This window comes from Manacus vitellinus, unplaced genomic scaffold, assembly GCF_001715985.3.
Source record: "Manacus vitellinus isolate BGI_N305 unplaced genomic scaffold, ASM171598v3 scaffold_15_pilon, whole genome shotgun sequence".
Classification (NCBI taxonomy): Eukaryota; Metazoa; Chordata; class Aves; order Passeriformes; family Pipridae; genus Manacus; species Manacus vitellinus.
In genome coordinates this window covers 8,857,410-8,873,883 of record NW_021939122.1, presented here as the reverse complement: position 1 = coordinate 8,873,883, position 16,474 = coordinate 8,857,410, and the positions used below count along the sequence as shown (strand labels likewise).

The 16,474-nt window shown below is 37.4% G+C and overlaps 1 protein-coding gene across 2 annotated transcripts in view; it reads right to left on the bottom strand.

The window, feature by feature from the left end:
* IDE (insulin degrading enzyme) overlaps nt 1–6,525 on the bottom strand; it is a 48,497-nt gene extending 41,972 nt beyond the window's left edge. For both annotated transcript variants that reach the window (XM_018069185.2, XM_018069186.2), the window contains exons 1-5: nt 6,341–6,525; nt 4,772–4,979; nt 3,868–4,037; nt 1,658–1,780; nt 118–230 (exon numbers count right to left, since the gene is read on the bottom strand). In XM_018069185.2, the coding sequence (XP_017924674.1) occupies nt 118–230; nt 1,658–1,780; nt 3,868–4,037; nt 4,772–4,979; nt 6,341–6,500 (774 nt within the window). In that variant the 5' untranslated portion in view covers nt 6,501–6,525. The remainder of the gene's footprint in view (nt 1–117; nt 231–1,657; nt 1,781–3,867; nt 4,038–4,771; nt 4,980–6,340) is intronic.
* Between the last annotated feature and the right edge of the window lie 9,949 nt (nt 6,526–16,474).

Here is a 16,474-nt window from a genome sequence, read left to right as displayed (position 1 = left end):
CATGGAACTTGACAGGGACATAGATAAAAAAAAGTAGTGAAGTGTATAATGTTTCTTGAAACATAAAAAATATCATTTAAGGTATACACTCCTGATGGACAATGTATATATACTTACCCGGAGATGCTCTTCTTGGAAAGGATGTTCAGGAAACTCTGGTATAGGGACATTTTTATTCTCTACTTCTGAAAATAACTTTACCACTAAGCAAGTCAGCTCATCCAGAGATTCTAGAATAAAGAAACATTAGAAAAAACCACAGTCATTATCTGAAGACTCTGGCAAACGTGGGGTTTGAATATTTTTCGGGAGAGACATGAATTACACAGAAAAGTAGTTTCAATGGTGTCATGATAGTTAATTTCAGAAGGCAAATCTATATTCATACTTAAATTTTGAACTATAACATGCTAGAAACACCATGTTTATTAAAGGAAGGCTTCAATCATTATTAAAATAAATCCTGCAACCTAAAATAAATCTTACTTTTTACTGATAAATCTAAGCTAGAACCAAACAAAAGATACACCAGCTATTGAACATTTACAAAAACAAACATTCCACAAAAAGCTTAAGGGACATGGAATTACAGCTGCAAATCTTCTAGACTGAAAACATCTTTGCCAAACTCGAATTTTCTTAAGCCTCAGCTCACATCCAGTATTTCAGACACACGGGGAGTCAGGTCATCTGTCCTCAAGCCCCCAAAACAGACACATCTGTGACCTGTTTAAGCACTTCTACTTTTACATCCATTCTAGTTTCAGTCTCTGACTGTAGTACTCTGCAAAAATGAGCAGCAGACCTTCTGCAGAAAGAATTTCATGTTGTGCATTAATTCACCTAAACCGACCTGTACCATTTCTGTTAAAATGCTGCCTTCAAAACTGCTGTGTGCCTCAAGAAATGCATTTTGGAGTACTTCTCAAAGTGTGAATAAGATAAAAAAGACTCATCTGTCAATTTTTTAGCACACGCCTTTCAAGGGTGGGCGTTGGGAGAAAACGTGCATTTCTTGGACGTCTCAAAGCAATGGATCTCAAAGGATGTCTCAACCTTAATCCTTGACAGATTTCAAAAGCAGTTATCAACTGGTTATCAAAACAATCCCAGTTAGATTGAGAAAGTAGAATCTTTCCTAAACAAAATACATGTGCTCCTACACTAAGAGAACTGTTCAGGGCAAAAAAACAACAAAACAATGCAAACCAAGATGGTTCACTGTATACCAAAATTTTGTGAACTGCATGTTATTCTATTACAAACCTCTATTTTTTATTCACATCACCAAAATACACATTCATTTAAGCTTTACAACTACAGTGACGGTTTCCTTTAGTATAGATACCCAGTTGCCAGGGTGATTCTTACTGAAAGCTTCCATTTAAAATTACTCAGTGAATTCTGCTTTTGATTAGATAAAGAATTAATTTTATTCCACTCATATCCACCATCCGAGCATTACTGTAAAACACCACATAAATACCAGTCTGTCAGCATATTTTCAAAAAGCAAACCATTCTCAACGCACTGTTATTAAGCTTTTAACAAATATGTGCAAAATATCATCTTGTGTAGAATGTTTTAAGCAGTTGGAACCTTCATTTTCTTCTAATATATATGTAAAGACTTACCTAACCAACAGAACAAAACTCACCTCTTCCTAAGACACAAATAGCCATTAAATTTGACGAATAATAAGTAGAATGGAACTTCAATAGCTCTTGCCTGACATCTATTCCTTCTTTGGTTGGTCTAGTTTCCAGAGTGAGTTTGTTCCCTGTAGCATAAAAACAGTTAACAATATTTGACATCTATGAACTCACAGATTGAAAATAAATATATTAATTAATTCATCTGCTTTCCTTGGGACGGATATCAATTTTTTAAATAATTTCTATGCATAATAAGTAAACTGGATCAGTATGGTGTTATATTTTAAATATTTTGTCTATATTCCTCATCATCTGCAGACAAATTAAATTGTGAAGTTCTAGATACCCTACTGTGTTTATTCCCACAGCATCAACATATAGGTTAAAATAAAATAACACAAAGTTGAAGCTTTAATTCAGTAACTGTGCTGTTACAGTATCTGGAGTACATTAAGAAGCAACAGTCAGAAGACACCCTGTAGATGTAGGAAAACAGACACTAGACAGTGCAGAAGTGCCTGGGAAACCACTTGATGCTGTTGAGGGCACTGATGGAGAAGAATTGCCATCACAGGCATTAATTTAGGGAGATCAGTGATGGGTATTTGGGGCACACTTTAACAAGAAAACTGGAAGACTAAGGTGTATTTGTTTCTATGGACAGACAAAGAGCAACAGAAAGTTTGCTGACAAAACAAGCTGCACAGCAACCAAGAGTGACCTGAAGCATCAAATGGAGGCATTCCTATACTGTGCTGCATTAACAACATCTTAGCTGATCAAAAGGAAACAATAAGGATACCAAATGCAACTGTCATGAAAAACATGTCACAGATGTCATCTCTTCGGGTAAATAAAAACCATCAAAGCTGGGCTCTACTTCTGTCAGGTCATATCTGCAGGAAGGCTATGTGCTATCACTCAATCTCAGAATCAGAGCCTAATCTAAGGAGAGTTGAATATGACTACTGCTCTTGAATTTGAGCACTCTTTGGATACTCTCCCCATGAAAACGTTTCTCTTATGTCAGCTAAACAACCTTCTTAAAATGGGGAAAACTATTTAATATCTTCAGTAGCAGAGATTAACAAATGTACATTAAACACTTGCCTATTAATTAGTATTTCCCAATAATCTTTTTTTCAAATTTATTTGTTTGGAGAATGCAGTCATAGCTTTGCTTTCACAGACAGCTTCCCTTTACTGGTCAACAGAGCAGTCAATATGTGCTCCCATAGCAGGTGGCTACCAGACCCATAACTATGCCCTCCATCAGCAGGTGCAAAAATATTCTTGTCTTTCTGGAGACAGAGAAGGAAACTAGTCCCTTAAAGCCCATTATCTGCTCTCCCTGTCATCCTAACTGTCCCCAATATTTGAGTCAACTATTCACAGTACAAACTGACCCAGCCACAAAATACATTGATGCTCAGTGATTAAACAGTGCAGCTGTATTACTTTGACAGTTTCAAAAATAAATTCATGTCAAAAGTAACTTCTACGGAAAAAAACCCAAAAACACCCAACTAGTTTAAACTTCTACCAAAGCATCAAACATTTTTGGTTTTGACTATAACTATGGTATCTCACTTCAATGTTTTTTAAATTCAGGTTTTGGGGTGTTTATTTTAAATTGTTACTAAGCATTCTGTGAATAATTAAGCCTGAACAAAAAAATACAGCCATAAGATTGGAATATGTGCAAGATCATTTTATCCATCCATCTCCTACTGTTGTGCTCTATGGTAAGATGTTGTTTCTATATTCCTACTCAGTAATTTTCATTTCACTTTGCTGATCTTTCTGATTTGACCTAGTCACTGTCACCTAGTCTAAATGTTAGTTAACAAAAAGAGCATGTGGCTTACAAAAATTTAAACAAAATTCAGTCACTTTGTTATGTACGAAGACTTAACAGTACCAAATTATGACAAATCCAGTAACTGGAAAACAGCATTCACTGCAGTAATTATCAGAATCATAAAGGTTGCTTCATCACTACACTCCAAGTCTTGGATCTCTCTGTTTCCTATGCTTTTGTCTAGCTCTGTTTGGTTTATGATGTGGAAAATGTGATAAAGCACCACGATAAATATGTATGGAGAGGAAAAAAAGGGAATTGTTTCAGTCTGTCTTTAGCAATTTTATATAAACAATGCTACTATGTATGTTACACAGAACTCCAATGAAAGATAATTATATTCTGACAAACCTGTTCCAAATTTACTGAAGGGATGATTGGGGTTTCCAGTAGCCTTCTCCAGTTGAAACAACCTCCAGGCATCATTCATCAGATTCTTCTCATGCTCAGAATCAACAGCATTCACTTCCCTGTCTTTGCAGCTTTCATCAAACAGAGGGCACAAGAAAAACTGGGCAAATCTAAAGAGAAAAACTTTAATTCAATCAAGAATACTGTACATAAATGGTAACAGAAAAGTAATAAGCTTGGTACCTCCTGGAAACAATTGAATACATTCTTTTTTAATGCAGAACTTATAAATTCTGTAAGTTTTGACACTGATTCAATATCTTTATTTCTCAGTCTCTCAATTATGTATCAATGCAGACAACACATTCATCATATAAGGTACTAAAAGAATAAGAACCCTGCATCACAATTCTCACTGAAACTTTCTAGAGTTTTGAGGTTTAACTGCAGGAGGCTCTTAATCTCACAAATCAAGTAAATCTTGTCAGACATCCACGGAGAAGCCAAAGTAAACTCATTCTTTACCTCACTGACTACACACTTTTCAATTTCTGTCCTGTTCCCTTTACTAAAAGCATCCTAATATATTTCTAGACTTCACCTTGCTTTTGCTATCAATGCCTAAATTCATGATCATATTCTGTGACCCACATTTCCAAAAATACTCACTGTAAACATGACATTTAAATTTAAAAAATTCTGCCTCAGTGAAGAACTCTGCTAGCTGAAAAATAAATCTTAGCAAGACTTTTAAACTGAAAAATATCTGGTTATCAGTTTTAACAAAAGATAGTGCTCTCAACCCTTTTTTTAATATCATAACAATAGAACTAGCAAAAAACTTTTACACTAATTCAAGTAAAACCTACAGAACAAAAATGTAAATCTTAAAAAATGTGTTTACCTGTCTAGTGCACCTTCTAGATGTTCATGTGACACATCGAAGTAATAGTTGGTATGTTCACCACTCGTGAAAGCATTTGAGCTCCCAGCATGCTCACTTAGGAATTGGCTATACTCGTTCTCTTTTGGGTATTTCTTGGTTCCCAGGAACAACATATGCTCACAAAAATGACTAAGCCCAGCAATGTTGGGGGGATCAGACAAGGATCCTACAGAAAGAAAAATTTCATGTAACCATTCATAAAAATTAATACTACAACGTTAAGCCTTTTAAGATGTTCTACATTACAGTTCATTGCTTCAGGTAATTATGTATCAATTCTGTAGCTGTAAGCAGGCACTTGAGCAACTATAGTCAACTAAACTTAATCTTAAAAAAAAAATTTAAAAATTAGAATTAGTAATAATCAATTAGTGTATCAACCTGCCTCTTCAAATCAGCTTGCACTTCCTTATACAGGTAACTTTTCAATTGAAGTCTGTGACTCATAATCTGTAAAGGCCTGGCAGATCACACTGTTCTAAATTCTATACCTTGACTGTACTGTGTTAAAAGGCAGCGACTGCCAACCATAATTAAGGAGGTATTTATCCAGGACAAACAATAACCTGTGATTGCCTGAACACAAGCACCTATGGATGACCAGCTAGTAGGTGTGAAGGCAAACAAATTATAAGACAATAATGATTTGGAAGAATGGAAGACAAAACCACGGAAGTTTGAGTCTGGCAGTCATGCTTTGGAGTGTGCAATGGGAGATCAGAGATGAAGGCAACAGATACATCTCCTCCAGTACACACACACAAACTGGACACAGCAGCTGGCTATTACTGCCATATACCTAAACAAAACCACATTCAGGATCCTCTGAACTAGGTAATGATTTGGGACTGCTATCTCCATAATAAAAAAGGTCAAAAGAAGTTACTCTATTACTTCTCCCCTAACACCAACAGCAGCAAGAGCTCCCAACTACAAACTTGGTAAGAGATTGTAGTTATGTGTGGGTGCATCATACTTTCTAAGCAAGTGAAAAACTACACAAGCTTGAGAAATACCTCAAATATAAGGAAAGGCTTGCTTTATTCCAAACAGTCAAAGTAACTGCCTTCCCCTTCTATTTCCAGTATTTGTTTGCACACAAGCATCACTGGAGTTAGGGAGAGCCTCTCCAACTTCTCCAGCATTATAGCATTTTCTCACCTCTACACATCAACAACTAAACATGAAAAAAGCAAGTCTGACATGACAGATGGAGCTGTCTAAAATAATTGCACCTACACCCGTCCCTTTCCTGCTTACAAAAGATCTTTCATAACACGAAACTTCATGGTTAAAAGCAGTCTCTCTACTGACTGAGCTACACTTGAGTAAACACAGAGTACAGTAAGAGCATTTAGTTAGCTCTAATAATTTGCAACTTGATGTGTCAAAGAATTAAACTCCAAATTACAATAAAAGGTTAAGCTGCCAACTGCATACCACTCCTGTCGGTTTATTTGCAATCAAGATAACAAAACCTTACGCATTTTTATTAATGACATAATGAACACAGCATGAACTAAATACCTATGTGGACATCAAGTGCTGCTGAAGACTTATCTGTGGTGGGGTCACTGATGAGAAGAGCTTTAATGCCATTTGCCAGTTCCAGTCCACGATATTCTCGTTTATCCTCAGGTGATTTGATAATTTCATTTGTTATTCTCTTAATAGCTGGATTGTTCATTTTGTTGTTTGTCTCCTTCTGAAACCTTGAAGAAAACAGAAGAAATTTCACTTATTATTTTTACTTAAGCCTTGCAACTATTTTAATATTATGTTAGACAATACAGGGCAATACTGACAGCAAGAAGTTCTATTCTGCAAAAAACTCACCTAGTTTGCCTAAAAGCACAGTTCAGATCCTGAAAGATATTGCTGTTAAAACAAAAAAAATCCTGAAGACCAAGAAACATAATAAAAATGTAGATCACATAACTGAATGTTTCAAGTATCATACTACTGGCAATTTAAAAAACTCCAAACTTAATACATGCCATTCCCTTATTCGATTATGATAAAATTAAATTAAATGAAGCATACACCGCTACCTCAAGTATACTTTCAAAACTTCAAGAAAGTATCTCATGTGTCTGAATTGGTGGTTATATTATGAATATTGTAACTTTGTGATTGTTAGATAAACAAAATTTTACTAACAGATTACTGGATTGTACACTCAAGCAAGAAATGGTAACACTGTTTGCAATGTTGCCACTAAAATACAAACACACTGCAGAACTGTCATGATAAACAGGAATAGACCGTCTCACACGTTTAAACTTGTACTATTAGTTTAACAGATGCCATGAGACGCTTCTTTAATGGCACAATTTTGAAATGCTAAGAAACTAAGTGTGATTCTGAAATCATAAACTGTGGTTATACATTTTTTTAAATGCCAAGTGAAGAGGTAAGACGTTCAGACTAGGATATTTGTGGAGGTAGAGTAGAACCCCTTGACTGTGTGTTAAAAATAAAACAAAAACAACACACAAATAACAAACAGCAACACAAAACCGAAATAAAAACGTCCAAACAAACCACAAATACAAAAAGAGCACAAACCCCAGACGTGGGAAATCAGAAAGCTGCACTCTGAGATCATTCACATGGTGGATTCCTGTATGTAACAGCCACTGAATTCTAAATGTTTTACAGGAAGGGTTTTAGAACAGGGTCTGTTCTATAAATATATAGTACCAACAAAACTCAGTCTTTTCCTGTGGTGAAACATTGCTTGGTGTATTGCTGCACCATGCTGCACATGGGCTTCGTTAGTCGTCACTGAATTCATTTCACTTAATAAACCAGCTCCAAGTCCCACTCCCCACCACAATACATACACACAGGCATGAGAAATTTGTTTGTATCACATAGATAAGATAGAGTTTCACAGCATTTCTTTTCCATTTTCAGGTTGTACGATTCAAGGAACTTCCTCCAAGTTTTAAAACTACGTACAAGCTTAAGGCCCTAGGGGATGTACAACGTGAAGGACTGCAAAGTTCTCAACAGACAGATTGTTTCAAGGTACTCACTTATGACATTTTAATCAACTCTCTAGCTAGCAAACCAACTGCATACTCAGTGTTACAGATATGTGACAAAAAACTCTGAAAAAGAAAATCTGATTATATATTTTACTTACAGTTTAAAATTACACATGAAAGGGAGTCAGCTAATAAAATCTCCTTCCTAAAATATTGTTATCATTCTCAAAAAGAGAAGCAATTCTGAAAGCTACTGTCCCTCCAGATCATCTCCTTCAAATTTATTCATGTGACTCCATGGTATAAAAACAAGAGCCAACTTGAAGCCAGCAGAAGCAGTGCCATCACTGTTGGTGTTAGATATCATAATGAGGCTAATAAAGAGCTTATTATTAACAGCATTTTAAGGATAGAAAGTTTGTCAACATAATTTCTACGGCAGAATCAACGAAAACGAGTGTTTCACAAACACTAAATCAAGCTTTTACTTGTAGCAGAGTGAAAGTTTGTTTAAGACTCGATTTATGTTTGCAGAAGGAGATATAGATATATATATATAAATATATATGTAAACTGGAGAAGACATTATTGTAAAAAAACCCAAAGTAGTAAAGTAAGCATTACACCTCTGAAAGAAGTAAAAATATTACTTTGGAACTTTTAAATATGCTTAAATTATAACACGTCCTAATATGAAAAAGTTAAAATACAAACAGGAATTATAATCCAAAAAGAAAATAGAAGCACTCATCTTAGAAAGCATCAATGAATAATAAGAATCTGAATGTCTCTAATCAAAATCCATAAAGATTATGAAGTAACTTTTTACAGTTCAATATAAGTGCAGTTCAATTCATTTTAGAAGGAAATAGTTCCACTAGTAAAACATGGTTCCTGCACTGTGAATTACTTTAAAAAAAAAAGTGCAGCCAAATGTAATCACTAAACAATAACTGAAATGCTGAATTTAAATTTATATATCTACACTCTCATTTAAACCTTCATTTATCCACTGGTTTCACCCTCTACTCAGGTTAATCCTGCTTGGAACATCTATGGGCTTCCGTCCTCCAAAAAATGCAGATACCACTGAAATCCGAAGACTACTCCAAGTATTGCATATCTCTGTTTCTCTGCATCAACAGCACTGATACAAACAATGTTAACAATTAAAAAATGCCTCCATGTTCAAAGTTTAGAGTATTAAGTAGAAATACTCTACTCAACTTTAGATACTATGTAAAATTTATGAAGTGAGAATAGATACTGCTTTTCATATATGAAAATCAGTAACTATGTTCCTAATTGTTTTTCACTTGCACACAAGTGATTTGCACACAAGTTGGACTGACAAATATAAGTATGTAGGAGAACAAGGAGGTCTCTGAATCTCCTGATTTCACATCTGCTAAGGAAGACATCTTGGTTTTCAGCTAGAATATTCTGTCTCATTAAGATACTAGTTGCTTATTGTAAGACACATACACACTATAAGCTGCTCAAGTTGTGGGGTTTTTTTAAATGTTATACAATTTCCTTGTCATCTGATATCTCCTTGTTATTTCTACACCATATCATTAAGTCATAGAACTTTACTGTTTGTTCAGATGACTCATCTTTCCAATGTGATTCATCAAATTACGCAGCTTCTCTGAAACCTTACGAGATTGCAATTGATGTCTTGTGAAGCTGTACACCTCCACTTCATGTTATTATCGTTCCCTACTTCTGTCTCCTTCATAGGCTACCTCCAGCTTGGTAGTCAAATTTCAGTGAAGGAAAAAGGTACAATCTTCAAAAGGACAAAACCAGTAATTAAGTCTTCAAACCAAGGACTTAAACTTGCATGTCAATCTTCATTGTTATGTCAAGGGGCATTGTGAACACAACATTCTCTAACTTCAAAAGGGTTTGCATGATTAACCTACAATTATTTTGTTGCCAACTGAATTAATAGTACCAGACAATTTGTATCAAAGCAAGAGCAGATCAACTATGCCATACTCCTGGAAGGCAATATGTCAGAAGAACAAGACCAACACCTTCCTGCTCAAGTACTGTTCTTCCTGGTGCCATGTTACTACAATATAAAAGTGAGGAAACTTCACTTTAGAGAGAGAGAGAGAGAGTTTTTGTACCATTGCTTTTTCTTATGGAGTAAACTGTAAGACCTAATATTAAACATTCCCTCATATGACTGTTTTCCTGTGCAGCTTTTAAGTTCTCTAAGTGCAATTGCTTTAGAGGAATACCACATTCCATTCTTTCAGACCAGAATCCTAAAACTCTACAAACCACTTTTTGACAACAGAACTGCTTTTAACCACAGGCAAAAAAAAAAAAGTGATAAAACCAGAAAGAATTCTGTATTTCTCATTATTTTTTAGAAGTAGGTTAATTTCTAAGGTCATGTTCAGACACTGCCCTGAAGTACATGTGCTGTATCTACTTGCTCTGCTTGTCACTACAGTGAGCACCAGCTGCTGCAAAGCAATTCATCCATAAAGGAGATGCCATGTTTATTGCAAAGCTAATATCCTAACATAAACACTTAAATGTTTAAATAAAAATATTTAAAAGATACATTGTCATACTACTTTCACAAAACAGAAGCAACAGTGAAAGATCCAAATAAGCAAGGACAGCAGGAACAAATACAAAGCATTACTGTGACACTGGAAATTCTTCCACTGGCTCAAAAATTACACTTGGCAAGATAACCAAAGTAGAAAGAAAAAAAAAAGAATGGGAATGCCTGAACTCAGAGCAGTGTCTCTATTCAATTAATAGGAAATATTCTTCCTTCTCCTCAAAATTATTTCACTTGTACAAGAAAAGTATCAGTTAAAACCAATGCTGAAATTTCAATTATAGCACTTTAAAGTGAAATTATATTCTGTTCCTGGAGGTTCCATTTTTGTAATCATTTCCAGGCAGGCAGTCCCTTGGAACCAGTAAGGCTCTCTGGGGATGCCAGGTTTCACCTGCAAACACAGCATTACAGAGTGGGATTAAGTGATATATGATTCTACCTCACTATTTTAATCTCTCTAAGTTATTTTAGTAAACTTACTTTAATTAAAAATTAGCCAATGTAATCAAATCTAAGTTCAATGTTTGAACAATTAAAGGACCATATTTGAAAACCAATTAACAGAAACTCCTGAGGGTTGCTTCAATGCAAGAATGTGACTAGCTAATAAAAACATGACCCCCAAAGCAAAATCTCCGAAGCCTTTTTCAAGACTTTTTTGACATGACAGTCTGCATTTCTTTCCATTTATATCAGCTGCCTTACAATTTGGGTTTACCTGAAGATTTTATGCAACTCGATGCTTACCATTTACCAGAGTGAAGAGAAACCTTTGTTGAGTCAGAGCCTCTCTCTCTGTTCTGTCCTGCAGAGTTACCACTGGTGACCTGTTCTCTGTCTTATTTACTAATCCATCTTGGTTACATGAAGATTTCTCCAGCTGCCAATGCATGGAGTGAAAGAAGTGCTGTGTGCTTTGGCAGGAGGCCTGGTGCTGCAGAACCACCAGCCAGAGTTTTCTCACCTCTCTTACAAGGATGGCAGCACTGAACTGAGCACTCTGGAGGAGTCCAGGAACTTCTTCAGCTGCTCATGGCTTTGCAACAAATCTGCACTCTTGCACAGGTCTTCACTCCTCCTCCTCTTTGTTCTTGCACCTACTTCTGCTCATGACAGCAGTAGAATTTGATGGCACTGTGATATCCTTGTGTGTGTAACAATCATGTTGCCAGTAAGACAATCAATAATCTACCTACTCTCTTAACTTCTCCATTCACTTGTATGTTATAATTAAAAAAAATATGTTTAAACTAAACCATAGGCAGTAAAGTTTTTTTCCCAAAAATCGGGCAAATGTTTTGAGTAGTTACCAAGAATGCAATACAAAAATGGAGCAGAAAAAGGGTAATCTCAAGACATTTCAAAAAAAGAAAACCCAACCAAAACCAACTAACCAACCAAAACAAAACAAAAAACCCTGAAAAAAAACACCACCAAAAAACCAAAACCCAAATCAACAAATTAGATCAATTCAGGCGAACATTACCAAAAAGGACTCTTCAGGAGACTCTCCATAACTCTTTCAGGTCACAGGTTCACCAGCAGACAAACCTAGCAATCCTTCTTTTACACATTTAGAGATTAAAATACTTCACATTATTCAACATCCATGAAGCATCAATCTTCTGTGAATTTACTTGTCATGAAGCTAGAGAATGTATGAGATCCCAACACATTCCTGATACTGATCTAAATAATTCTAACTGCATACACAGGCAGACAGACTGCATAAGTAGATAAACTGCTTAAAATGTTAACATATTTTATCATTTTTAAACTCATCAGGAATTCAGCATACTACTTCATACACAAAGGCTCCAACTACAAAGACCCACAATGACTTAATCAGTGCTACCAAGTTATTAAGAGCAACTAATCATGCCAAATCAGGCAAGTTTGAAGATGATGAATATTTATAAGGTTTTATTATGTAGTTTATTTTGAAGAAATTCTAAACTCACGCTACAATTAAAGCATTTTCAGAACCTCAGTCTGCAGCTTTTTGCCAAGTCTATAATTGATTCAGAAAATTCCCTCCTAATGATGGTGGCCAGGGCAGACACTTGCCTTGCTCTGGTTCTCAAAAGAATCCAGCTTCTACAACTTCTAGATCACAGCAGTAAAACTTGGTCTGCCACAGGCTTCACTGCCAACGTGACAGCAGAAACACTGGTGTGCAACACTGGTGTACAGGAATTACCAGTAGCATTAATGAGACAATACCACGTGTGAACTTGGCAAAAACAAGGGCCTGGTGGCTTCACATGTAAGATCAGGCAATTGGCCTGAGAAGTAAAATGATGTGTGCTTTCAACAGTCTTGTGTTAGTCAAACAAGATGGGATATACAATAAAGACACCATAAAGCTGATTTATTGCCCTAAATCTATGTTCATTAAGTTGACCAGTCCAGTTTCCAAAGCACCGGGTAAAAAAAATCAAACAAAAAGGTAGGATTTTATACAATCTGATTTTACACACAGCAATAAAGGATAACAAGTTTTTTTTAAAATCTCTACATCAATTGAGCTTACTTTCCCTATCTCCTCGAAAATTGCCCCAAACAATTCATCCAAACACAACCTCTAAGGTAAACAAGCTTTAACCATGTTCACCAGAAATAAAACAATTAAAATTAGTCTTTTCCTAGCAATTCTTCACTTCAATTTTTTACAAGATTGCTGAAAACTAGGGAAATTCCAAAAGGGTTTTGAAGCCTTTGATTATTTGAAAGATTTGAGAATTTTTAAACTTAAGTAAAACTATCTGGTCACAATTTCTAGACGTCATCATAATATAGGATCTTCAGAATTTTCACAAATGTGGATTTTACAATTATTTTCATCAGTCTCAAACTGAGTGTTAAGAACAAGACTGACCAGACTAATTTCTGTGCTACATGACCAGCTGCTTGAAAATGTATTTTACACATTTGCTTCAGAAATGTACTCATTAATTCAGTTAATTGTTTTATGCCTTGTATACTTGCAAACCAGTGGGTTCTGAGTCTCTTCCTCCTTCCCTGACATTTTTCCTTCATCACTCTACAGTTGCAGGGTTTAGTCCACAACCCCAGTACAGTGGTGGTGTCTGGTGCATGACCCTGCACACACAGTGGGAAACATCAAACTGGATGCTATAGGAAAGACTTCTGTGCTTTATTCTAACAGTATCTTAATGTGTATTTCATAGATTTTATCTACAAGTAGCACATCAGATTGCCCAAAACTCTTTGTAAAGCCAACTCATTTAATACTTTATGCTACCATCTGTCTTATACCCTCAAAAAGAAAAACTTGTGAGATCTGAATTAAAAAAACCCAAGATGAGACTAAAACTTGTGCATAACACCAAGTAATACATAGAAAGATGAGAGAACTGGCAAGAAAATCTGATCTATCAACAAAAACAGAGAGCACTTCAGAATTCTGAATCATTAAAAGCACTGTAATCCCACAATAAAAGCAATTGCTTATCTGACACTAGAGCTCTGACATAATCCACAAACCCATAACAACGAGCAGTTTACAGGAGTCAGGGGTGTGTTTCAACAAAGGAAGTCCTGGCTGTTCACCTATTTGCTGGTTTAGTTTTTACAATTTTGGGCAACTCAATTCTAGTTCTACTGCTAACCCTGTAAGTAAACTCTCAACTTTACAGCAATTTTTTCCATCTCAGTTGTTCAGGCAATGTGTAACTCATTCTAAAAACAAGTTGCAGAAGGTCAGACCTTAACAGAAAGCAACTTTCAACAAGCTCCATCCAAAATCACCTTATTACATATACACAGTGCTGTCTCATAAGCATATTTTATCAATTTAGGGATATCACAAAAACTGAAAACAAAGATGTGCATTGACAGACCCTGCACATGCAAATACAAAACCAGATGCAAAACCAACTAAAGCAATTTCTCTAGATTTTTATTACAAACTTTATTATTTCTATCTTGTTAAAAGATCAATATACCAAAATTATTATAAAAGGATCTAATACAATAGAATTAATATATAAAAAATATCAACTTAATATGCAATCTCTCAAATGGTCTGACAGTATTTTCAGTAAATCATTTCTACAGTAACCTGCAGTGAACCCTAGCTAGGGGCCTAATACCTTCCAGTTCAATGAAACACTGGAGGTACTAAACAACTTGTCCCTTCCCTCTTTCTTCTGGACCTAACAGGGTAGGGGAATCCTTCTGTATTCATGTGCAAAGTAAGTTATATGCTTGACAGTTTGATCAATTCCTGAAGGTACCATTTCATCCATGGGATTAACACACAGCTTTACACCGACTGAAGACAGAAAGGAAAAAGGGAGCAAAAAAGCATGCAAACACGGATACATGAATCCTTCACCTCTTTCCAACTAGAACAGATCACTTCAATGCCATACATGAGACAAAAAGCAGATAAGAAGTTCTAACTGTGAAATTATCTTGCTGCTTGAGATGCAGATGAAGGTTAAAAATTTTATGAAAAGTTAAAGCTGAAAAAAGGTGAAAACATGAACAAAATACAGAAATGGAAACAGAACATGTAATTGAAAAAAAAATTCTTAATTTCCACATCTTAAAAAAATCATCACATGAAAGCACTATGCCTGTTCTCTTTTCATTATCATTTATGTAAATCCTAATTCACAATTAAAATTAAACAGATGATTAAATCACGCTTGTAGGCAGCTTGTAGAAAACATAACAGGCCTACTCACATACATAAAGTTAAGTCCAAATACTGCATATATTCACACGCTTCAAGAGGAGTAATCTAGAAGGAGAAACTACAGCCTGAGAAAAATCATTGGCTCCGAATATGCACTGTGGATTACCTTTACAATCCTGAAGCATAAATAGCAATAATGAACAATAACGGTGCATCCGAATTTTGACACGCAAGCACTGACAGTATGAGTCATCATAACTCACTTTTTTCCCCGGAAAGATGCTACTTTTGACGTAGCATCTTACTTGTGCAGTGTTAAAAATAGATTTGGCTACTAAGGTACAGTATTAATGAAAGAAAGAAAACAACTTGGCCTTTGTCCCTTATTCAGCTCTCTTCCTGGAAAAACTTTGCCGAGCTGTTACGCAGATTAATTTGCCCCTAAAAGCGAGCCATGCCAAGCCTCCCGCCCGCTCCTCCCTCGATCGAGGTTACTTCTCTCTCCCCACCGGAGCTGGTAACACTGGTAACACACACACAAAAACAAGCCCCGCACAATGCCAGTGCCAGACGCCTCGTCACAAACTGAAGAGGCCGCTCCCAGCAACTTTGGGTGACTGATAACAGTTTCTTCTTAAAGAATTTAAACTTACTTTTTTTTTTTCCTCTTCCACAATTAAGGCTTAGGAAGTCATGGCAAGCAACATGAAAATTCATGGGGTTTTTTCCAAGAAGGAAGGGAACAATAAAGCAAGCCCCCGGGCAAGGAAAGCCGCACGGCTGATGACCAAGCTTGCTTTGTCAAGGGAGGTGCAGCTGCAGACACCGGAGCGGCAGGGCAGGACTCCGGGCAGGACACGGCAGGACACGGCAGGACACAGGGCAGGACTCCGGCCTCCCCGGACACACCCGGCCCCGCCTGCCCCCAGTCGGCTTTCCCCGCGAAGGCTCCGCCGCCATCCCCTCCCGCCCGAGCCCCCTCGGCTCCCGCCCGCCGCACAAAGGTAGCCCCGCCCCACTGCCGCCCTCTACACAACCCTGCCGGGGGCCTGCGGCCTCCCGCCCCGGGTTCCAAGCGGCGCTCGGTCCGCGCCCTGCCCCGGCCCCGCCGCACTCCACCGTACCCGCAAAGAGCTGCGCGCCGCCCCGAGGGAAGAAGCGCGGGGCCGGGGCGGCCCAGGGCGCGCCCAAGTCCCGGCAGAGCCCGGCTCAGCACAGGCGCACAGCCGCTGCCCGCATAGCCCCTGGCGGCCCACGCCGCCAGCACCGGCCTTGCCCAGCCGCCCAGGCCCTGCTCCGTCCGCTCAGCAGCGCCGCTCCCCGGCGGCCATCGTTCTCCGCCCGCCTCCCCGCGCCGGCCCAATCCCTCCCCAGGCGCCCGCGGGGTCCCGTCGCCCTCCGCCCCCGGT